Here is a 25,376-nt window from a genome sequence, read left to right as displayed (position 1 = left end):
CATATTTGTTAAATCCGCAATTTTCATTGCGATTTCTGTGTTTCAAAAGTTTTCTTTCAAATAAAATACAATTTCACTCCTCTCCCCATATTTCGCTTTCTTAATTATGTTACGTATTTCCAGTGTTTGATCTTAAGTAAGACAGGAAATTTAATACATTATTTTATATTAATTTTGTGCTTATGGGAAAAAGGGTGAACTCGAGCGCAAGTTTTTTGTCGCGATACGTAGCGAAATCTTGCGCATATTGTACGTGCCTTTTATTCTAATTTGTATTCATCTTTGCGATAATTTTTTAACTTCTTACATGCATGTAGGAGGGCAATAACCGGGGCCGATCATATGTTTGAGCGCTTCTTGAAAAAACACCGCGTTACGGCCGTTCGAACGATTGCCGTTAAGTAGTGCGAGTGCGATAGGGCGTGTGCGACGGTGCGAGTGAGATAGTGCGAATACTAAGTATGGATGCGACAAACAAAGGAAACATCGGCGAGCGAAAGAGAGAGCGAATATGAAAAGAAAGAGCGAATGTAGATTGCGAGCGTTGTCAAGGGTGTGAAAATCGAAGCGAGTCAGTTTTTGAAAAAGAGCGATTGCGAGCGTAGCGAAACAGCGATATTGTGATTTTGAAAATTTTATGCGTTATTAGAATATACTTACTACTTTTACTCCATCTAACAATTTATTTTTCTACCGTTCCGTACCTCGTTCCTATGTACATACATGTATTAGACTGTAACAATAACCAAGTCCACTTTTGTCCATTGCTCCAAACTTAAAGGAAAGATCTTATAATTTTCTTCCTTACCCCCTTGTATTCTTTACAAACTTTTGAATTATATGCGTACAATTTTATATTAATGGTACATGTAGAGCTCTTAGAATAAATATTATATTGTAGCAGGCGTAAATACGCGAATAGAATATGGGTACAGTATACAGGACCTGTACATGACACCATGGAATCACCGTGTCATCATTGAATCTTTAAAAATCCATAACATTTTATTTCTACCTCCGAAGCTTTCAAGCTATTTCGCTATTTTATTTCTTTTCCCGTATTATTTTATTATTTGATTAATTTTTAATACGTTGGGCAAATATTTAGAACAAGATCATCATTCTGAACAACTTTTTGTTATACATGTAACAGTCGGACACTCGTGTAAGTTTCGAGAAAAGAACCCAAGAGGATGCCAATGACCATTATAAATTGTTTAATCAGTTAACTGTGATTGACGAGTATACTCGTCATGGAGAAGTGGCACGATTTTGTGTATTGACGAGTATACTCGTCATGCGTATAAAGTAGAGACCATTGGCTATTTAAATTATAATTTTTGAGAAAAACAAAACATATTCTCAAATTTCAAGATGTTTAGAATATTTTGAGGCCATGCCAGAATAAAACAAACAAATAAAAGATATAAATAATTTGAAATGAACTCATGCGTCCCCGTATGCACCGGCTGAAACAGCTTACCAGTTCGCACAACGAATTTATTTATGTACGACAACAACGTTTTTTAGATGTTAGCGTGAAAGGAAAGCAAAAGCAAAAGTCGGAAAGCTGATTTATGATAGGGTCCCTTCAGGGATGATCTATCATATGCATTTAATTTTTATTGCGTTTTTCATTTAATAAGTATGTAATATATGTTTAAGTTAACCAAATAAATATACATTAGTAATAAAAGTGTCAATTTTATAAAATAAACCCATTTTTTTTATCCAATATCTTACCAGCGCAACTTACTCTGTGATTGACAAGTATACTCGTCATGGCTCGATTCTGGCGACACAAAACGGTGCGCGCTCTCAAACGAGGGCGCCACAGTTAACTGGTTAAGAACGATTCCAACTGCAATAACGAAGGCATCAGCGCGTAATTTAAATGAAGCATTACGACGAGGATGAACTAAGTTGCTGATGCTAAACTGCTGTTTTGCACTGTTCGAAAGCATGTTCAGCTAGCAGGAGACGATTGAATGGCAGTTTTGAAACCATTCTTATTTTTTGCTAAATATGAACTGAAAGGAGTTTGAATGTATACTATATATTTAACAAAATAACGATAGAAATTAATAACTCCGAGAAAAGGACGTAGTTCTGCAACTGTTGTAGGCTTCAGATAATCCTGAATAACTTTAACTCTATCAGGTAAAGGTGTAATTCCAGAAGCTTTGACTTTATAACCTAGATATGTAACTTCCGTTTTTCCAAAAACACGTTTTGTAATGTTGATAGTTATTCCAAAATCTTTGAATCGTTGAAGTAAAATTTGAATATGCTTTCATATTCTTACAAACTCTGAGATGCAACAAGAATATCATCCAGATAACAATAAACAAAATCCATGAATCTTTGAAAAGTTTGCGCTGCATTTCGAAGACTAAATGGCATAACAACGAATTCGAAGAGTCCGAATGGCGCTGTTATAGCAGTTTTTTGAGTATCTTCTTCTGCCACTGAAATTTGATAGTAAGTTTTAACAAGATCAATGGTCGTAAATATCTTTTTATGATGAAGACGAGAAGACAAATCTTGAATGTGTGGAATAGGATAATCATCTGGAATCGTGATTGAATTAAGTCGATAATAATCTCCACAAGGTCTCCAAACACATGTTTTCTTTAGAACCATATGTAAAGGCTTGCCCATTGACTACAAGAAGGACGACAAATTCCTTGTTCTATCATGGCATCAAATTCAGCCTTAGCTACTTTAAGCTTATCCGTAGAAAGATGATGCGGACTTTCAATAGCTGGAGGACCTCGCGTAACAATGTGTATAATGTCGAACTTGATGAAGTGAAGTAACATTAGCACATCTAGGTCTTATCACTTCAGGAAATTGTGAAAAAATTTGGTTAAACGGATTATCTTTTTCAACAGTTTCTGTAGGAATGCCTGATGAAGTGAGTTGTGTTATGCCATCACGTAAGCAACGATGCTTGAGATTAATTAAAAGTCCGAAATGTCTTAGCAAATCTGCGCTAAGAATTGATCGCTGGACATCAGCACCGCAAAACTGCCACTTGAAAACACGTCTAAGACCTAGATCTACTGTTTTTGTTAAAATGCCATAGGTATTGATAATTGAATTGTTTGCTGCATACAGTTTATAATCATTTTTATGAAATGGTCCTTTACATTTTGATTTAGACAAAACTGAAATATCAGCACCAGAGTCTACAAGAAACTGTATTCTACTAGTGCGATTTATGACAAAAACACGACTTTTTATATTAGAATCATCGCCAAACATCTTTACTGACAATGGCTTGTGGAGTTTTCCTCTTGTTGAATAAAATTATAAGATTGTTGACATCTTCTGACTGAATTTCCAAATTTCTTGTGAAAGAAATACATTTGTTGAAAATTATAATTAATATTACTATTAGAATTATTATATCGTTTCCTAGAATTTGAACGATACCGATATCTCCCGTAAGTCCTGTACCTGCACCTATTTCGATTAACGTCAACAGTAAGTGCTTCTACCAAACGTTTTAATTCTACACTGTTCCACGAGAAAATGGAATTCTCTACGCGCGGAAATGCACTTTTTGGCGGCACGCTAAACCGGACGTAGGTGTCGCTACATTTCTATATTGTGTGGTGCCATCTAATGGTAGAAGATGAAAACTATTTAAACTGCAGTTTCAATAATATGTAATTCACCCTGTTTGCAGGAGAGATGGCGCTACATGTTCCATTTTCATACAAATTTAATTAATATAGATGTTATTGATTAATAACATTAATAACATCCCATATATTTATTATATCTCTATTAATATTGTTTTTATGCTGTTTGCAATATATTCTATGCGTCCTAATGACATAAGAATGCAAAAAAATTTTCTTTCGAGTCGTCAAAAACCTTTTTACAGACATCTTTTTTGCAAAAAAGACTTTATAAAATCTGGTCGATACTGGAGCATATCGATTTTTTCGAATTTTCGAAGTTTCGCCAGTTAATTTAACTACTATACATTATAAAAACAAGATAAAATTTTGTAAATAAAATTAGTAATTAAAATATATGCCATAGTTTTGCAGCTAATATGTAGATGATGTCAATCCCTGTTTTATATCTGTAGATAAAATTAATTTACATTTAACTTTATAACTTCATACCTAAATTGTTTTGCTGTTAAATAAGATATTCTTTTTGTAAGTAGATAGAAACGAGACATCATTGCGAAAGCGTTTAAAATATTTGTTATCTAACTATTCAGTAAGTAATTAATTTGTTATTAAAATTTAAAATTTAATATTCAAGCGTTTAAAAAGTTAATTTAACTAATTTAAATTATAAAAGAAGATAAATTTTACTATATATAATTGTTAATTAAAAATACACGATACAATTTTCAGATAGACTCCACGAAAACAAATTTTAAAATACATGTAAAAGTGGATCTTCGAAAATGCTTTTAATTCATTAAACTAATTACTTTACAATAAAATATAATTTTTTATTTTTTTTGTACATATTAAATTGTCGGGATCAACATCCGCCTTTTTAATTTTTGCACATTAACTTAATCTGAAAGACATAAATTACAAAATATCTGAACTCTAGACATTTTCACTTCAAGTCATTTCTCTATATGTATGTATTTTTTTGGCGCAAGTTTCTTTATAAAGACAATTTGAAATTTTGGAAAACTTAAGGTTTCTAAATTTTAATCATGTATAAAAAAATATATTAATGTGTCACGTTATAACATAAGTTCATAGTATTCTTTCTTCCATTCAGAATTAAGTAGTTTCTAATGCAATATCGTTCGTATAAAATACTATACATATATCACTTCGTAGTTGTATCTTTTATCTAAAATGCATCTTTTCTATATTTCTCATTTTAAGTTGAAATTGAAAATTTAAAAACGAAAAAGGGGTATCAAGGTTCTTATCACTAAAAATTTATAAGTCGATATAAGTAATAAAATATCACTATCTATAAATTTATTTCATTTACATGAATATTTACAGCTTAATGACGTTTTACTTTGTACTTTGAATTAAACAGTAATCTTATGGCAGTCAGATTTCACGAGCGGTCAGTAGTAGAGTTAAAGGCTGGGTAAATGTTCTCCGTGAGGGTGGAAGCCAGTTTCGTCAGCAACATAATTGACAGTGTATGCAACATTTGTCAGTGGATCAACGAAGGAAAAGCTGCCGTGAACTTTCAAGAATGGGCCCTCAGTTCCACCTTCTACTACTTCTGCAGTTTCCTGTTTTGCCTGTCCATCAGAAAGTTGGTATCCATAATTGTAAGAGCCAAGACCGACATTGTCAGAGGGAGTTTCGTTAACGACCACTGCCGCTTGGGGCTGAACTGGTGGTGCTGCGAGAGCAATGGCGATGAGAGCAACAAAAACTACGATCTGAAAAAAATTGGAAACATTCAGTCAGGTTAAGTCAGGATAAATTTAAGTTGCTGGAAAGATTCTGAAGGATTCTTTATGCACTATCTTATCTAATATTTTCATAATATTTTATTACTTCTATAGTTCATCATTTCAATTATATGATATAAGTGCTTTTAATTAGCTAATTGAGATTTACGAATTCAGAAATTAAAAAATTTGGAGATCTGACTTTGGAAAATGGGGATTTGGTAATTGGAAAACTTTGTGATTTAAAGGTTTAGTAAGTTGGTAATTTAAGGATTGAGCAATATAGGGATTTGGTAATTTGGTGATTTAGAGATTCGAAATTTGGACATTTGAGAAATGGATAATTTGTAGATATTTTAAATTGGAGATTTGGCAGTTTGTAGGTTTGATAATTTGAAAATTAGTAGATTTAGTAATTTGGAGATTTGATCATTTGAAAATTTGATACTTTGTAGATTTGTTAATTTGGAAATTTAAAAGCTTAAGAATTTAAGGATTTTGTAAAGAAACTTAAAAAGTTTGAAAAGAATGAAAATTTAGTGACTTCACAATTTGTCAATTTAGAAGTTTAATAATTTAAAAATTTGTAAATTTGATTATTTTGAAATTTGATAATTTCAAACATCTAATATCAACTATTTATCAGTGCAAATATTTATCATGAATATTTATCGTACATATGAATATTATAATAGTCTCACAATTATTTATATTAATTACTAATATTCATTAATTTTCTTTATGAAAAAAGTTGTATAACAATTCACAAAAAAAATAAATTGTAATTTGTATCGGATGCGAAATAATTTTGAAAACTTTTGGTAATTGAAACCACAATTAGCGATGAGATTTTAGCTACCATAGACGTTCAGATACGTACGGTTTTCATATTGAAAGTGAATGTACTTTGTCTGTGTTGTATGGCACACTATGTAGATACCAGAAATCATCTGCAATTTTATAGTAGCTCTCCTCCTGCCAAAATTTACACGGTTCCATATTAACGTCACCTTTCACCTTTCCCCGGTATATAACAATCTCTGATTGTTCGACCTTCATCGTGCGTATGTTGAAACTGAAATTTTCGATATTTTATGTGAATTTAAATCAGTTTTATACAAGGTTAATTTCCAAGATAGGTAATAATTCATTGTGAAAATAATGAGAAAGTTATTAATGACATATCATAATACTCTTATATTGTAGTATGCGTAATATTATTGTTATAACATATTTGTTTATAACAATATGAGCAGGTTTATTTGCTTACATGTATATAGCAACTTGATTTATTTATAACAACGTCAACTAGTTTTTTAATGCATTTAAGGGTATAGAAAGTTAAATTCTTTGAAAATTAAATATTTTTGTGGATTAGGTAATCAATTTCCTTGAAAATTAAATATTTCTGCGGACTAATTGCTAAGCAGTGAAAGTGCGACCAGATTTTTTATAATCAGATTTTGTATACTATATTATTAAATATAATAATATAATAATATAGTACATTAAATATAATATATAATATTAATAAATAATATTAATAAGCTCTAAAATGATGTCGAACGTGGTTCATTTCATTGTATTTAACACATTCCTCTTTTTTAAAATTAATATTGAATTAAAAAAAAAATAATGTGTTCCTTTAGCGTTGTTCCCAAAAAATTTAACTTCGTGAAAATTGTAACATATAACATGACAAAGTTGAGTGCCATAAGAGACTATTTTATACACAAGATAAAGTTGGACGATGTACGACACACAATGGACAAGTTTTTAGGCTTCATAAAAATATCTTCACAATTTAGAACTATGTCGGATTTTATTATATCATGAAAGAAAAGACAATATTGGGTTTTGCCGCAGAAAATGTAAAAAATAAGTAAGTACTTTTTATTCGTAGGAACACTTATTCATTACTGTCTTTCTAGGTTCTTTCGGGCAGCTTAAACAAAATGGAGATAACAATACTCACGATGAAATGTCGTTATAATTTAAACATTTACTCAATTTGTGTAGTGAAATGGAAATGTACGAAGAGGAAATATCTAGAGAAAATTTTAAACAAATATTCAGTTAGAAAGCTATAATATTTATAGATTTATTAAATCGTTAGCATCTATTGGGATTGTTTCAAGATGTTTAATTCAATTTGAAATTTAAAATTGAGTGAAACATAGATCGAGAAATGTCGTCTCACGTGAAACCTCATTTTTTTAAAGCTCGATACTTAAAGCTCGACTTTTCAAAAATGAGATATGTGTTATTTTATCTGTTAAAAAGTGCAATAAAAAGATTTGATTTCTTCATAAGGAAACAATAATTAAATTTAGAATAAAATAATTTGTGTAAACATTTTAAAGCTAATATGCACAACAAATACTTGTTTAATGCAATATATACACTTAAAACTACTATACAATAAAATACTAAATAAAACAAAATAAAACAGATACCTAAGATTTTTATAAGCTTACAACGAAAATAAACTGGAGTTTCATGTCGGGAAAGCTCCTCATATTAGGCAACGTTATCCTACAATATTGTCATTGATTTTAATTTTTATCTTAATTACAATATTTGGCTTCAAGGCCTAGAAACCATCGTTTGTAAAAAAATATTTGCTTAGCCCGCCTACATGTAAGCTAACATTTCTCCAGATGTATGCTGTAAGAAATGGACAATTTGTAATGAAAACGTTACGTACAGTAAGCACAGTAGCATCATGCAACGAGTAACACTTCCAGAACATATTTATATGATGACAAACATATTTGGTTTACATCAGCATGGGTACCCAATCAGAATCACGCATACGATTTCCATCACTTCATGAAGGATCACTAAACTGAACTTTACATGTGACCTTTTCACATCAGTTATTCGGACGAGCAAATTGAGTCTTCTATATTTTTCCATATTTTGTGACTACTATTTTTACGTTTTTATTAAACATTTCGCAATCAAACTTGAAATACACCTACTATACAAAGGTTTAGAATTAAACAACATTAATTCCAAAAGTAATACGTTGGAGTCAAACAATGTTATTTCTAGTCAGCGTACTTTACTTCTGAATAAATTCCACAAAATCAAAACCTTATTTTCAAAAACTAATCATATTCTCTAAATAACATTTTTCTAGTAAAAACATATGACTTTTGTGATTTTAAATCTATCATTATCATAAAAGAAGGATTGTTTACGTTAACCCCTTGCACTATGATTTATTTGTCAGATGCTTGTTAGTTATTAGTCAGAACTAACTAATCAATGCTAAAATATTAAAACAGGCAAAGATTATATCAATTTGATATTACGCAACCGTTGACTACGCAACTTATAATTGGACTCCAAAATGATGGTCCAAATTGAAGCATATTAAAAATTCGAATAAAGTTGATCTGCTGAAGTATAATACAAGTGCGTCACGAGCCAGACTCATCAAAATAGTGCAATGGGTTAACGTCGTCTGACTATAAATTCTCATATAACTTTTGAAATTGTGCATTAATCATCAATTTCTCATTTCTGCAGGAAAAAAGTCATCTACGATCTTCCTTATCGATTATTGGTAAGGTTGTGTTGAAATAAATACCATCAATATCAACGTTATCAAAGAGATCGAACATAATCGCTGAGGAGGGTAATAAATTGTTCGTAATTCTAGGAACATGACATTTATAAGGATAATTTCAATAAATATTTGTGTTCTTTATTACAAAAAATTTATAAACGTTATACATAATTCATAAACATTATAAACATTTTAAATTACAAAATTTTTGTGTCGATTTTAGTCGAGATAAGCGTATGAATTTTTTAGTTTTTTATACCCTGATACTAGTAGTATTCATAATATAAACGAAAAAACCTAATTAGAATTGTGAAAACTTCGTTATTCAAATTTGTGTAGCAATCCTATCCTAAATAGATTCACAATTTACTTTTCCTTTTTTCTTTTTTACAAAATTGAATGTTTTGAAATTTTGTAAAGTTAAAAATGATATTGTATGTAAAAATTTCTGTATGAATGTATATCGGGATCTATTTTGTCTTACAGCTTTAGTTTTAATGGAAACTGTTTCCAACTGAACACAAAGATGTCTCTACAGGATACACTGATACCGTTCAATTTTAATTTTAAGTTTAGTTTAGTTTATTGGTTTTCTTCATTACAAAGATAGTGATTGAAACAGTCTCATTTTGTCTGAGAACTATATTATCCATATTCATTCATTTTTAAAAGGAATAGAATAACGGAAGTATTAGGTTAGGGAATAAGTTCGTAGCGTTTTGACATTTTCTTTTTTTTACAGCGACATTTTGCAATTTGCAAGGGGATATAATATTCATTCGATAGAGCTCTTTCTGCTCTACAAAATTGTGTTAATCGTTTTTTTCAGTAGTTTCATTCGTTATTACTATTGAGGCTCAGAAATGGAATATCCAGGAGGTAAAAATTAGCACTTTCGACACCTACTCTTCTTTGCTATCCATCGCGGCCAAAAAGCTGCTGAAGCAGCCCGGGATATTTGCAATGTATACGGAGAAGATGTCATAGGTGAGTCGACAGCACGGAAATGGTTTGCAAAATTTAAAAATGGTGATTTTAACGTCGAAAACCCGCCCCGCAGCGGAAGACCTTCTGAGTTCGACGAAAAGCGTCTCTGAGCACTTGTGAAGCAGCATGGTCCTCAAACTAGTCGTGAATTGGTCGAAAAAATTAACTGTAACCACAAAACTATTCTCAATCATCTCCATTCAATTGGATTTGTCGAAAAATTGGGAGACTGGGTGCCTCACAAAGTGAACGCTACGAACTTCTTGCCCAACCTTAGGTTGAATTTCGCAAACCATTTCCGTGCTGTCGACTCACCTATGACACCTTCTCCGTATACATTGCAAATATCCCGGCCTATTTCAGCAACTTTTCACAACATTTTGGCCGCGATGGAAAGCGAAGAAGGGCAGGTGTCGAAAATGCTGGTTTTGACCTTCTTGATATCCCATTTCTGAGCCTCAATAGTAATGACGAATGATTCTACTGAAAAAAACTATTAACACAGTTTTGTAGAGCAGAAACAGCTCTATCGAATGAATATTATAACCTCTTGCAAACTGCAAAATGTCGCTGTAAAAAAAAAGAAAATGTCAAAACGCTACGAACTTATTCCCCAACCTAATAGATATTGTCGATATCGCTTGTTTTGTTTTCTCAGTTATGAAAGAAATTCGTTTCGCTATACCTTTAGTCCTAATAGATTAATATATTTCAAAATTGTTGGGAAAATTTTTCTAAGACACTGATATTTAATTTTGTAAAATATAAATTAAGAGGATTTGAATTATTAGAATTTAAATGTTATTCTTTTAGTTGCAAAAATTTCTCTTTTTTTACCGATTATAACAATATGCTTTAAACAGGAATCAAAGATGGTTTGATGTGCAACATTATCACTTGAGTTTGACAAAAATTGTTAAGTAAATATCAGTGATGTTTGGGCGGAAACAGTTGTCCAACCTTATTGCTACTTTTTTTAAAAATTACACAAGTTTTTTTGTTACAAAAAACCGGTAGGCTCAACGAAGTAATTTTTGAAAATTTTGCTTTTATGTTCTTAACTTTCAAAGATTGTCTTCTTTGAAAACAAGTGTTGTAGATGTTATTTTTGTCGTTTTTAATTTTAAACAACTGCGTTCTTTGGAAGTAATGTTTTTTAAATTTTACACTTCCTTTTAAACAAAATAGATTTGCCAATTAGACGATTATTTCAAATTTTAAAGTAGAATTATATTTTATATTCAAGCAATATTTGCTTAAAATATGATTTTTGATGTAGATCCAAGTCCTTTAAGGCTCCTTTTTTATTGTTAGTATATTTTTTAACATTCTTTATTAATATATGCATAAACTCTATGACTACACTTATAATGATGGTATACTTCCATATCATTATAGCATATTTTTACATATACCATACTTACTCTCTATTTCTGTACTAATATAGTACAGAAGTATATTTTATACGTTCTATATTATTTTTATACTAATACATCATTTTTGCACTAATATACTTTCATTGATATGTGTCGTTATATCACTGGAAACAAATTTAAAAACAAATTTAAGCATCCACTCCACACAATCTCATATAACGAAAACAATGTAAAGTTCTAGTGTAAATTCAGAAGCAGTAAATAAACATTTGTATACAATTAAAATTCCAGTCTAATAAATGTATACAAAAGCGATAATTCCTATACATATATAAATGCATGGAATACAGATTTCCGTTCATTTTATAACAGTTTCATTTGTACAGAAAAGACGATGGCCAAATTACGATCATTTCATAACTGATCGAAAATTTCATCAATTTCACTCGATCACTGATATCAATATCACTAGTTGACCGTTTAATTTACCATCTCACTAGAGATTTAACAAACCCACTATATCCTACTGAAAATGCTAATAAAAATGATAAAGAAGAAAGGAAAGGTGGTTAACAATTAGAGAATCAGATAATTCGGTGCAAAATTTATTTAAAGCTAAGGTCTGTACAGTTTAAGCGCGGATGTGATCGCCTTGCGGTTGGAAGCCATTCTCGTCAGCGACGTAGTTGACGGTATACCTCACATTGGTTTGAGGGTCTACCCAGGTGAAGCTACCACGAACAGCCAATGCTTCATTTTCGGTTCCTTGGTTCACCAATTCCGCGGTTTCTTGATGAGCTTGACCATTCGAGAGTTCGTAGCCGTAATTGTAATTGCCGAGTCCAATGTTGTCAGAGAGTGTTTCCTTAACGAGAACAACATCCTGGGGTTGACCTTGAGGGGCAGCATAGGCGACAGCGACAACGACGGCGAAAACTGCGATCTGCAAAGAAAGGAGAACGCTTAGCACCTCGATCAGAAAATGCAATGCAAACACGTGAAACTGTCTCTCCGCATCGCTTGTTAATTCGTAAAATATACAACTTTCAGCGACGTTGGTAAAACTGAAAACTTTTTACTGAGTATCATGTTCGTTTTGTATCGGGTACTTTCATTATTTTGCCTATTGGAATTTTAGATAGGTGATTTGTGAAAAGAATTACTGTAGTTTCTAATTTTCGCACGTTTTGACTTTAAAGACCTAACGTAGTAAATGAGTATGGATATTTCTGTAAAATCCACACTGAAGTTTAAGAATGCAATAGAATCTTTTTATATCGCAGACAAAATAATAATGAGTAAACATCAATAGTGTCTGTAAAAATTCATATAATTTAGTGAGAATCGAGTGTATTGAAATAATAATAATAAATAATAATAAAATAATAATAAAAGAATACAAATTTTGAAAAAGGTCATACTTCTTAATCTTATTACATTTTTACTTTGAACATGTCTAAAGGCTCGTAATTAAGGACTTTAATAATTTTTTTTACGACTGTTAAAAACATTTGAAATGACAAATTTTGTTGTCTAACACAACCGATAATTTTACCGCAATTTCACAATTAAAGATTTACAAAATTTGCAATTAAAATGAGGCTAAAAACTGGAAGCATTCGAAGCTTTTTATATTTTAAATTAGTTATTGAAATTTTTATAACTGAAAATATCAGTAATAACGTCTTAATTATTTTTACTGCTATTAGGGACAGAAAAAAAATAAATTATGTGACTTTTTTGATCACTAAGTGTACATCCTGAAATCACATAGTGAAGCACTTTGTATACTAATTGTAATAACAAACACGTTATTTTTTATTAAATTGGCTATTAGTTCCTGTTGATCCATACCTTAAATATACAGCACTAATATAAGGATACTACACATTAAGTAGCTGATTTCAAAGATAGAAAATCAAATACGACTTGATGACACATAAGTACTACAAAATATCACTTATGGCATATCAATTTAAAGCTTAGGATCCAATGCAAATTACTGTATAGATATTTTGTTAATATTTTGCATAAAAATTGACTAGTTGTCTGTAATAACAAATAATAATCGATTTCGCGACCTCTACATAGTGACACAATTTGATGACATAACTGTCACAAAATAAAACTACCGACTGTTAAATAATTATTATACTGTATTGTTATATAGACATTGTATCATTCTGTAGTGTATTATACTGCATTATGATATTAGTGTATAGAATAATTGAACAATTTCTCGACACTCACTTTGTGTTAAAAAAATGTATGAAAAGCTTCAGCAGACATTCTCAAAATACTTTAAGCTATAATTTGATATATCACAAGTAGTATTTTAGTAAACTTTTATATCACCAAATTGCAACAGATGTTTTTTTACGTTTCAAAATTTAATAGTAACGTTTGTAGGCGTTCATTTTCACTGTGGTAGTTAACGCGTTAATTGCTCCGATTCGTCACTGTCTTCTCGATCACGAGAACTAATTTTCCAGGATAACGCGTTACATAAAACGAACGAAGATCCGTTAAAAGCGATTTACTTAAATATAAGTCTACAACCGTGTTTATGTTCGAATAGGGTAGAAGAACAATGATGCTGATAGTTCGTATAATTGCGAGGTGTATTATACTGTTAATGGTACATAACGATCATGTGCGCGCACGTTAATTACACGTTCGTAACCGTTCTGCTAATCGTCGACGATCTCGTAAACGGTTTGAATTTCCAGGATAAACAGAAAAAACATATTTTCCAAATCAGAGACATGAATACAAATTGCCCCTTTGAAAAGTTAGGTTAGATTAATCCACCGGGTTTCGCTAAAAAATACCACGTCATTTCTAAGAGACAAAGTCACTTTTTCAATTTTGGATGAAGTTATATTATTTTGTAATAATAAAACGAAATTTATATTGTGAAATTTCTGTGGTTTGAAATATTCTATTTAAAAATCTTTTATTTGAAAACATTTTAATTTGCAATTTTCTATTATTATTTTGAACTGTAATGTTTTTAATAGTTCAATTTTGAAATTTTTTATTCTGAAACATTCTATTTTAAAGTTTCTCATTTTTGAACATTGTATTTTAAAATATACTAATTTGGATTAAATTAAGATGGTCTATGGCGAACGAATTTCAAATCAAACTTAAATGTTTTCAAAAATTGTAACTTCGACTTTTTACCAAAAAGAAAAATATTTTTGCAATTTGTATAACGATCGAACACTGATTAATTACAAAACACCCTGTGTGCACTTAATATCCGGTTAAGAGTTAATGAAAACAACACGCACCAGCTTCATGATTGATGTAGTTTTTCTTTTGGAGTATCTCCTTTGAGAAAATGTAGCAGGTGTTAACTCAAGATGAGCTAGATCACAATACTGGTTCCATGGTGGTCCGGGGCGATTATATAGTCGGATTTCGATATGAATTTTACCCCTTCCATCGTGCAGACCCAAAATTCTTCAGAGAAGATGTTGTAATCGTCGAATGGCATTGGCCACTTGGTGATGGTAGAACGATGACCGATGAAGGAAGAGACAGTGAATGTCAGGTAGAAATTCGAGGAAGAGCAGCGAAAATTTTCTGGTTTCACCATAGCCCTGTTTCGTTGGATTTACGAGGGTCTGACCAAACTTGGTTTGGACAATGTGTGCAGTTGATGTCAGAGTATTCTTATTAAATGAGGAGCGTAGGTTTGATATACTGATACAGGAAATTAAGTTCAAGAAGAGGTAGCTTCATACTGGATGTGGAGTAACTGTACGTAACATGGGACTTTTGATTATAATCTTTAATCATCGTGGAACGAGTATTTCGATTCATGATTCAGAGAGGTGATGATAGGGTGTCGTGTAAGATGGTAAAATCGAATAGGGGATGAAAGGCATTCATCAAAAAACACATTTTTCTAAGTGAAAAATTGATTGGAAATATAGGATACAATTTGTTAACATAATGAAAAATTGAGATCGACAGTTTGTTAAAATATTTATAAGACAGTTTGTCTATTGCAAGAGAGACTATTTAACAGTTTTGTAGTTAATTCAGTAATTAATGAATGTTATGAATTTGTACATGTGATTGTTGATACCGATAAAATTATTATTACATTATCTCTTTATGATGTTACTTATATGTGTATTATGTGTATATCATTCTTGCGACTAAATTATTCTTTTTCTACCTAATAGTATCTTAAAGAGTGATAGAATTAATAGTATTTATACTAACATTAATGGTACCATAAAGGACAGTGATGGTAATTGTTTGATAATTCATTTTACTGATATTAGTGAACACATTCATAAATTTATGACACGTATTAATTCTTAAATTGAAGAAAGGTTTGTTAAAACTTTTATCTTTGTTGCAATAAACAAATGTTCTTACAAATATTATGAAATGTATATGAATTGAAATTATATTACTAAAATGAAAAGAGATAATGAAAAGAAATAATGAAGAAATAATGAAAACAGTAAAGTAACGATATTAACATAAAATAAAAATTGTCAATTTGGTACACAAAAACGTTATACACAGAAAACAATGGAAAAGACTACTTAATGCTAAAAAAATGTTAATATTTTAGAAAATGAGTTTTATTTTAAATTGTGTATCGTACATTTTAAAAATTTATGCCTGGGAGATAAAATTGAAAATAATTAAAGTTAAGTATTCGGATCCTGAATTAAAAAATGCTTATCAATATTTGGAGAGATTTATTTCACGTTGCACAATCAGAAATTCCGTCAAAAGTCTTTCTAGTAAAGCTAGGTAAGAGCTCTCCAATGGATCAACATAACTCAATACAAATTGGATTTATCCCTGCGTTACAACACAAGAATCTTTGCCATTCACTGTCGTTTACATTTTATATTTATTGGTCATCCATCAAAATCGTATGTAACTTTCGAAGGTCAAATTAGTATTCAGCTTTTCAAAAGATGAGTCTTAATGTACGACAAGCAACAGTAATAAATTAATGATCTTCGGACGATGAAACTTAGTTAATTGTAACCTAGATTTATAAAATACAATAATGTTTCAAGAAAGGCTCATTTTTCAATAACAGTTTAAACCTCGTTTAACCTTAGTTTTTATCAAGTTTTTATATTCATTTACGCGTAGTTCTTACTGCACATCATATATTTTACTATTTACTGTTTCAACTTAGATCATTTGAACGGTAAAATGATGGTTCCGCCATTGGTAAATAAATCTATAAAAATAGTGTATTCATTGTTACTTAATAAACTATAAGTACGATTTATTTTACAGAGACTTTGTTCTTAAAAAGCCAAATAGACATAACAAATTTCATTTAACTATAGGCTATCTTTTCATATGTTGATTAAATCACATTTTTATGAGTAAAGCAAAAATAAATTATTTCAGTTTGATTATGATTCATATTGCTTTTTAAACCATAGTTGAAGAACCGGCTCTTAGATATATAAATTTTTAAACAATAAAGTTTTATAAAAAGGATTGTCAGTTAAAATATTATAAATTTATTGTATTTATAGTATTTATAATAGTTATATATTATAAATTTAAAGTATTAAACAATTTCAAATACATATTTTTTTATTTTCTTTATTTCTTTATTATTTTATTTTATACATATTCATATTTCTTATAATGTAAGTACAATCTGTAATATTTATAGAGTAAATTTCTGCGTTAATATGAATATTATTTTTACTTATCTTGTAATACTTTAAAGAACTTTTCCAATAGATGAAGTGGAATAGCATATAATCCTTATCAATGTTGCATGAATAACCTCGTCAAAATTTATTGAATAAAAACATTCAAATTTATAATTGATAATTAATACAGAAAGAAAATTAGGTTTTTAATCGCATAAGTTTATATAAGTATAGATAAATATTTTATACAATAATATTTGAAAATGATTATTAATATTTACTTTTATGTGTTATTATTATACATACATTCATATATTAACTTCTAACTGTTTATTTATTAAATGAATTTTATAATTTATTTAATATTTAATATTTATTAGAAATAGAATTTAATATTTAAAAATACACAAACTGCATTTCAACAATTTTTCTTTACAATAAATAGTTTTCCGAATATTTCGCTGAGTGTATTTTTCAATTTCTACTTTGTGCAGTAGGATTTAGAAGAAATACTGCGGCCATTGTAAGAAGATCTTGGTGAGGTTTAAGGTACATACTTTTAGAGAATATGAAGAGTCTGAAAACAGTTCAAAAAGAACCTAGATCAAGCGTGACTTTTCTTTTGTGCACATGCCAAAATGTAGAAATAACATTTATCAAATTAATACTTTAAGAGTACTAAAACTAATAGAAAATTAGTTACTGTAAAATATAATTGAAAATAATTTAAAAATTAATCTAAAAACTTTATAACTTAACATACACAATGTCGTATACCAACAAATCGAAATCAATTAAACTTATTAATGAAATTTTTGTTGTTTTATAATTTATGATAAATACTTTCTATGAGATTTATATTTTGACATATTTAAAAATATACGCGCTCAATTAAATTCATTTAAAAGTTTAAAAAATTGCTTGATTAAAAATTCTTTTCTAAATTTGTAAATCCTCAAATTTCCAAATATTCAAAAGATCATGTTTCCAAATTTCACGAATTTTTGAATATTCAAATTATCAATTCAAAAATTTTCGATAGCTATAATTTCCAAGTTCTTCAATTTTTAAATCCTACAATTTCCAAATTTACATATCTTTGAATTATCAATTTCTCAAATATTCAAATTTACAAGTACCTCCATTCTCAAATTCCCAAATTCCTAAATTCCTACATTGCCAAGTTCCCAAATTTCCAAATTCCTAAATTTCTAAATTCCGAAATTTTCAAATTACTAAATTACCAAATTACCAATTTCCCTAATTCCCAACTTCTCAAATTTCCAATTTCCCGAAGTCCAAAATTTTCAAATCTCGAAATTCTCAAATTTCCATATTCCCAAATTCTCAAATTCCTGAATTTCCAAATGTCCAAATCCCTTTCACAAATTTCCATATTTCAAAATCTTTAAAAATCTAAAAAATTCCAAATTCTTAGATTTCCAAATTCCTATGCTCTCAAAATAGCAAATTTCTAAACTTTCATATATGTATATTCTCAAATTCCCTTTCCAAACCTTCAAAAGATCAGATTCAAATTATCAAATCCTTAAATTCCCAAGCTTGCATTCCTCAAATTCCAAACTCCCCAAAAGTTCCTAAATTACCAAATCGCCAATTGCAAAATTTCCAACTTTCTATAAACTTCCAAATCGAAGAATTTGCAATCTCCGTAAATCTTCATCAGCCTATCGCCGCACGCGTCGTGCATGTCAATTGCCGCGAGCTTGTAAATGGGTACTTGATTTCATCAAGGTTGTACCGTGAAAAATGAAAACAACATATTAGCTATTCCTATTTTTCCTCTAACAATTTTCCTTCCCCACTAATGTATGCAAACCTTACTCGCAATTAATTCATTTCTATGAAAAAATATGTATAGATTGATGTAAGCTGTCTACAAATCAAATTCCCAAACTGTTTTTCATCCTTTTCGTCTTCCTCTTCGTCGAATGGCATAATCATTAATTGCCTCGTGAAGTTCTCGTGTCAAAGCGTCAAAACATCGCGTTTCGCGGATTCTGCCGACAATAAATGTATAAATCTTGCAAATATATTCATAGTAGCAATAGTTAAAAATAAAGCTCACCGGGATAAGCGAAGATTGCGTCAAGGCGACCTTGTCGTTCCTCCGAGTTGTTCTTCCGGGAGGAGCATCGAAAATGGCGCCATTATAGAATGAAAGGCAGGAAAGAAGTAGGTGCAGAAGTTCGAAAAGAAAGTGTTCGGTGTTACATAAGTAAGTTACCCGCTTATGCTAATACTCGAAAGAACAAGTATCGATGCAGAGAAGTAGAGAGGGAAGAAGACGAGTCTCGGATGAGAAGAAATGTATGCTGTCTGTGTCGTGTGTGCTAATGATTTTTTCTTCGCTTTTTATGTCCATGTAATTGATCGAAAGCTGAAGACCGATCGGCGTAATCAAACGTACGTACAGCTAATTGACAAGCAGTTATGTTATGAACCGTGAATATGTGAATATCTTGCAAATTCAGACATAGTGACGTGAAAAATTAACGTAATAGTCCTGCTTTTATAAAATACTATTTTTTATGTATATGGTGTACTAGTACATTATAGTATTATATTTTATTAGCAACATGATGACCTATTGAAGAATTTTTTATGTTTGTATTATTTTTCGAGAAATTAGGTAAACTTAAGTCTTTTGAACGGAATGTTATGTATTTTCTAAGGTTGTATGAAAGCATGTATTGAGGTGAATTCATTTATGTGCATGGCTATGACCGGCAAGGCCATGCAAGGCCAGAAATTAAAAAAATAAATAAAACATTTTGCAATATTGTATTTCTTAGTAGGTTGGTAGTACGAATTGATAGAACTACATGTCACAATATGTCAAAATTGCAAGTTGTATTGAAAATACAAATAATACTGTCGTTAATTCATACAAATTCTATTAAAGTTATTTAAGTAAAGTAGTAAATAATCATATCATCTCTTATGTCAAATTATTTGTTATTTTATTCGAATGACTTAATTAATTAAAATAAAAAATTATTTAAAAACAGTTTATTGGAATTTCATGCAAATTAAAGACACCTTTTCTATCTTATCCCTGGAATAAAAATAATAAGTTAACTGCAATAATTTACTTCTTGAAATTGTTCATTTTTATTTTATACAAATTTTTCGTTTGCACTTTTGTTTTTTATTCATACTATTAGTTATTAAGTACAATTACATTATATGCAAGTGAGTACATAATATTATATAATATAATATTTTATATATAATGCATATAATATAATTATACAAGGGTGTAATATAATTAAGAAGGGAATAATTTAATGTGTCCGTGAACTAAAATTTTTAAATATATGCATTAAATTCACTTAATCTGATTACTTTTGGATTGACAATTTTTTATAACAATGAACGACAATTTTTATGATATTAAACAATGGATGAAAGATTATAAATAATTACATTATTTGTATAATTTACAATTGTCACAATTTGTACGCTTAATGTTACATAATTACAGCAGCTACATTTCTTATAAACAACTATTTTTATAGGTACCAAAATTTATTTAAAAAATTTACGAATTGTTGTCTATTCTTTAAAAGAATATTCTAATACGAATTCTCTAAGATTCTTTATCCTTTATCCCTAAGTGAAATCATAGAAATCAATAACAATAGCTAAGAACGATTATAATGATCCCCTAACCATAGTAAAAAAATAGTTAATAAAGTTAGATTAAGAACGATGGAAGTTTAAAAGATCAACGATACTGGAAAGATATTTATTTTGAAACTGCTGCAAGCCCATTTTAGGTTCAGATTATTTTAGCCGAATATATTACGGTATTTAGTTCTAGTAAATTTCAATAATACGGTCAATACTGTGCAAAATTGTGAACTGCATATTGGTGACATTACCTGAATATGAGTAAGGATCTGTAGGTTTATCTAGGTATCACTGCTGCTTTCTATTATCAATTTGCAAGTAAGTTCAAGTTGAGTTTCTAATAAATAGCCAACCAATTTGATATAAAAAATGTTTCTGAAAAAGAAGGAAATTAAAAAGAGGCATAACTCAGTAACTGAAATATCCGTTCAATTTTGAGAGTGAAGCAATTTTATTTGGATAGTAAACATACATCACCTAACACCGCAAAATACAAAAAATCTGTTTATTAATGCTTGCCAATATTTTCAAAATTTATTCATAGTAACAAAAAATGAACTTGCTCTACTTTCAAAATAAACGACTTATATTAAACAAAACTTAACCTCTATGGTTTTCTCAACATGTTGCGTCAGTTCTAGCTAAATATTCACTGCTGCAATGTTAAAACAAATAAAGAAAGTTGAAATCCTATGTATGCATTGCACCTAAGAACCTTTGGCTATGTAAACTACAATTAGAATTCAACAGAAAACTCAATTGCGCATAGGTACATAATTTTGACAAGTTTGAATTGTGGATGGCGTCATAAGTATGACACAATATCAACCAGGGGGTTAACATTGCACATGTCAGATGTTTGGAAACAGACGGTACTTAAAGAAGATAGATAGATAGATGATAGATAGATAACAGATAGATAATAGATAAATAAGGTGAAGTAGGGTAAATGCAGACTGGTTTTTGTAAAGTTGGTAATAAACGTAAGTATTTTCAATCTGCTATGTAAATACTTAACGCTGTCGATATCGAACGCTTTGCACAATTACTACTATTTAATTAATATTAACTAGGACCTCAATTTTCCTTGTACATTTTGATTTTGATAGGAAATTGCTTAAAATGTCAACTACTCTGCACTTTCCCCGAAAATGGGGTAACAGCGTAACTTGAAGTTAAATACTTTGAAACTTTATTTCGTGTGCAATGGGGCAAGAGCAGAATTATTAACAAATCTGCTATAAAATGCTTTTTACTGCATTATGCAAGTACTCTATACTGCAAACAAGTACTCTTAGCTGAAATATAAAAGGGGATATAGTGAAACAGAACAGGGAAACAAACATACTAAATGGAGAAATTTCGCTCATATTGTAATAAAAATAGCCTGTATACGCACTTACCCCGTTTACGAACTGACCCCACTTCACCTTAATAGATAGATAATTAAAGTGTTTATAAACACATGCAATTAAGTCTTTAGATTTTAAAAATACAATAGCAAATAAAGGATACAGTAATCTGAGTAAAAATGTAAAAACGTATTGTTTTGCTTTCTGAACTATTCTATGTTCGACAAAGCATCAGTCAATGTAGGATCTGTACGACATACGCAAAAGTTCAGACGCACAAGATTTGCTTATATCAAATCATCGTTATATTTCGAAATACGTTCATGTTCGTAAAAGTTCCTTAATCCTTTCGATGGGCTACCGTAATTCCTTCGAGAATGAACGATTACTGTTTAATTTGCCCAATTTTGTACAAGATCTTATATAATTTAATATCGGTTACGCTTGTATAGCCAAAAGAACCAAGTATTGGGCCAACGATGCTCGAATCGGAGTCCATTAAACGGTACGCACAGGAGTCGTAAAGTTATCGTATAATACGAGGGAAAGAGATTCTTCAAAGAGAATTATGTAATGAGTTTACGTTTAATATTATTCGATATCTTCTGTGGTCGCTTCTTCATTTTGATTTCACTTTCATCCACTTTCTAACCTAAAAAAATAATATTTGTTTTCTAATTTCACTTTAAATCAATAATTACGTGTGAAAAGTAGAGAAGGAAAAGGTTGCAGGATATCCAAAAAAAATTTCGGAATAAAAATTTCTGAGAGGTCCTGAGTAACTGGGTCGACTTACATATTAAAATAAAATTTTCAAACGTGATTTTCGATATTTTAGAATCTGTCAGTTTTGGGATTCCGGATTTTTGAATCTTTGGAACTTAGAGTGCTTAGAATTTTAGAACTTAGGAACTTCGAGGTTTTGAAATTTTTGGTCTTCAAAATTTTAAAAGGTCAAAAGTTCGGAAGTTTGAAAATTTTAAAATTCGAAAGTTTAAAATTTTTGAAATTTGGGTCTTTGGAATTTTAAAATTTTAAACCTTTGATACTTTGGTACCTTAGAGTTTCAAAATTATGCAATTTCGGAACTTTAAAATTTTGGAATTTGGTAACTTGAAGACTATGCAGCATTGGAACCGAGAAAAATAAAAATATTTAAATTCTTGAATTTTAGGATTTTGGAATGTTTGGAATTTTGGAAATTTGGAATTTCAAAATTTTACATTTTGACTTCGAAAATTTGTATTTCCTTGTTTTAATAGTTTGGAATTTAAAAATTTGAGAACTTTTCGAATCTAAAACTTTTAATTTCTAAATATTAGGACATTTTTTTTTGTAACGGAATCATAGATTTTTTATGTATAATCAAGTACAGCGTCTGAAGACGAGTATAATTCAAGGTCATTCGAGATGTTGAAAATCAACTACAGAAGAAAATAATTTAATTCATGTAAGCAATAGGAGACTTTGCTGTTTTATCTAATTGTTGATAATGTCGCTTTTGTATGGGATCGTCGAATTTAAACAAACATTTATTTCGTTGTATGTATTATATTTATTTATGTCCATGGACACTATATTATTAGTTTCTAATATTCTATTGCTATATTCATTTAAATAGGGCTCAAATTTTGTATTATAATTTTGCGTTATGTAAAAACAAATAAATCATAATTTCACATTCCTATATTCTCTAATTTCCTAATTCTCAAAGCTCTAAATTTCAATTCTTTTTAAATCTCCAAATTTCAAAATCTTTCAATCCTAAAGTTTCAAATGTGAAAATATTAAAAATTCTAAAAATTCAAATTTGAACTCGAATGTACAGTCGGAATCAACGTAAACTTCTTTTGGATGAGATAAATATTTATCTAAACTTGATAGTTGTAAAAATTTTTAATTTCCAAGTTGTCTTTCCAAATTTCTAAATTTTCAAAATTTTATACTTGCACACCCCTCAATTTCGAATATTTCAATTTGTTAATTTCACAAATTTTTTAAATTAAATCGTCCAATTTCCAGATCTTAATTGTCACATTATTAAATGTCCAAACCTAAAAACGTCCATATTTCTAAATTTTCAAATTAGTATACTTTTGACTTTTCACGATTTCAAATTGTCAAATTCACAAATTTTCTAAATTGTCAAATTGTCAAATTGTCAAATTTCCAGATTTCCAGATTTCCAAATTTCCAAATTTCCAAATTTCCAAATTACTAAATTTCTAAAATTTCAAAATTCTAAATTTCCAAATTTGCAAACAACCAATTTCCAGATTACTAAATGTACAATCGACCAATACTCCGATTGTTAAATTACCAAATTTTCGAATTCGCAAACGTCCAAATTCCAAATTCCCAAATTTCCTCATTTCCAAATTCTCAAGTACCCCAGTCTCTTAAATTCCCAAATTTCCAAATAATTAAACTTTTCTACAAAATCCCAATTTGCTTCTCACTTTACTCACTTCTCATTCTAAACAAATTTAATCTTCACACATATTTTCCCATCACCCATACCATTCTAAGTATTTAATGGATCTGTTTCAAGTCTTTCACCCTGTATACATTGATGTTTCCTTGGCAAAAAAATTCCGCTTCGAAATCGATACCGAAATCAATCATGATCGATTTCTATCCTCATCAATTCCGATCGTGCATACTTTCAGTGAAATTTCCGTTGATCAGGTTTCGTTTGGGGCTTCCCCAACTCACGGTATCTTCTGCTCACCGTAAATATAGGTGGCACGACATTAGATAACCATTTGAGTTTGTACAAGCTCGTGCATCTGCCACGGGTCGTGACTTTTCCTTTTTTACCAGGTTCATCGTGAGGCGCGACGTTATTGTATAATCGATTGTGCACGAAGCGGAGGAGGATCCTCTTTCGGTTAGAGGACAAAAACTTTAAACAGTTAGTAAAATATTTAACGTAGTACAGACATGTACTCGTGCCATAAACTATATAATATTCGATGCTTTCGTTTAAATTGTGTCAAATTAAAAATCAGCTCTAAAGCAGTATGGTTATGGAAAGAAATAGAAATTTTTATTTTCAAGTATATATTATCCTAAAAATATTAAAAGTTCTTCGGTAGCTTTTCATAGTTAACTGTTTTATGAATTGTCCTAAATAACAAGTATTATAAATATTTAAATATGACCAAAATTTTATTATGTTGTATTAAGTATAATATTATAAGTATGATATACATATGATATTATAAGATATTATGTTGTATAATATATCATATATAACATGTTAATTGTATTACATAGTACATTATCGACAGCTTTAAATATTTATATTGCATATTATTCAGAAGAATTCATAGAATAATTAAGTGTAAAAAG

General features: G+C 29.7%; 2 protein-coding genes across 2 annotated transcripts; both read right to left on the bottom strand.

The window, feature by feature from the left end:
* Positions 1-5,020: 5,020 nt before the first annotated feature.
* CPR13 (cuticular protein 13) lies at positions 5,021-6,482 on the bottom strand. Its single transcript, XM_012294407.2, has 2 exons — positions 6,291-6,482; positions 5,021-5,398 (listed from the first exon to the last, which is right to left on the bottom strand). Exons 1-2 carry the CDS (start codon positions 6,297-6,299, stop codon positions 5,084-5,086), a joined length of 324 nt encoding a protein of 107 aa, XP_012149797.2. The 5' UTR covers positions 6,300-6,482; the 3' UTR covers positions 5,021-5,083.
* Positions 6,483-11,939: 5,457 nt separating this feature from the next.
* CPR12 (cuticular protein 12) lies at positions 11,940-14,890 on the bottom strand. The gene is made up of 2 exons (XM_003707188.3): positions 14,647-14,890; positions 11,940-12,293 (listed from the first exon to the last, which is right to left on the bottom strand). Exons 1-2 carry the CDS (start codon positions 14,653-14,655, stop codon positions 11,982-11,984), a joined length of 321 nt encoding a protein of 106 aa, XP_003707236.2. The 5' UTR covers positions 14,656-14,890; the 3' UTR covers positions 11,940-11,981.
* Between the last annotated feature and the right edge of the window lie 10,486 nt (positions 14,891-25,376).

The sequence above is a fragment of the Megachile rotundata genome, chromosome 4, assembly GCF_050947335.1.
Source record: "Megachile rotundata isolate GNS110a chromosome 4, iyMegRotu1, whole genome shotgun sequence".
Taxonomy (NCBI): domain Eukaryota; kingdom Metazoa; phylum Arthropoda; class Insecta; order Hymenoptera; family Megachilidae; genus Megachile; species Megachile rotundata.
This window is presented reverse-complemented; position numbering and strand designations above follow the sequence as displayed.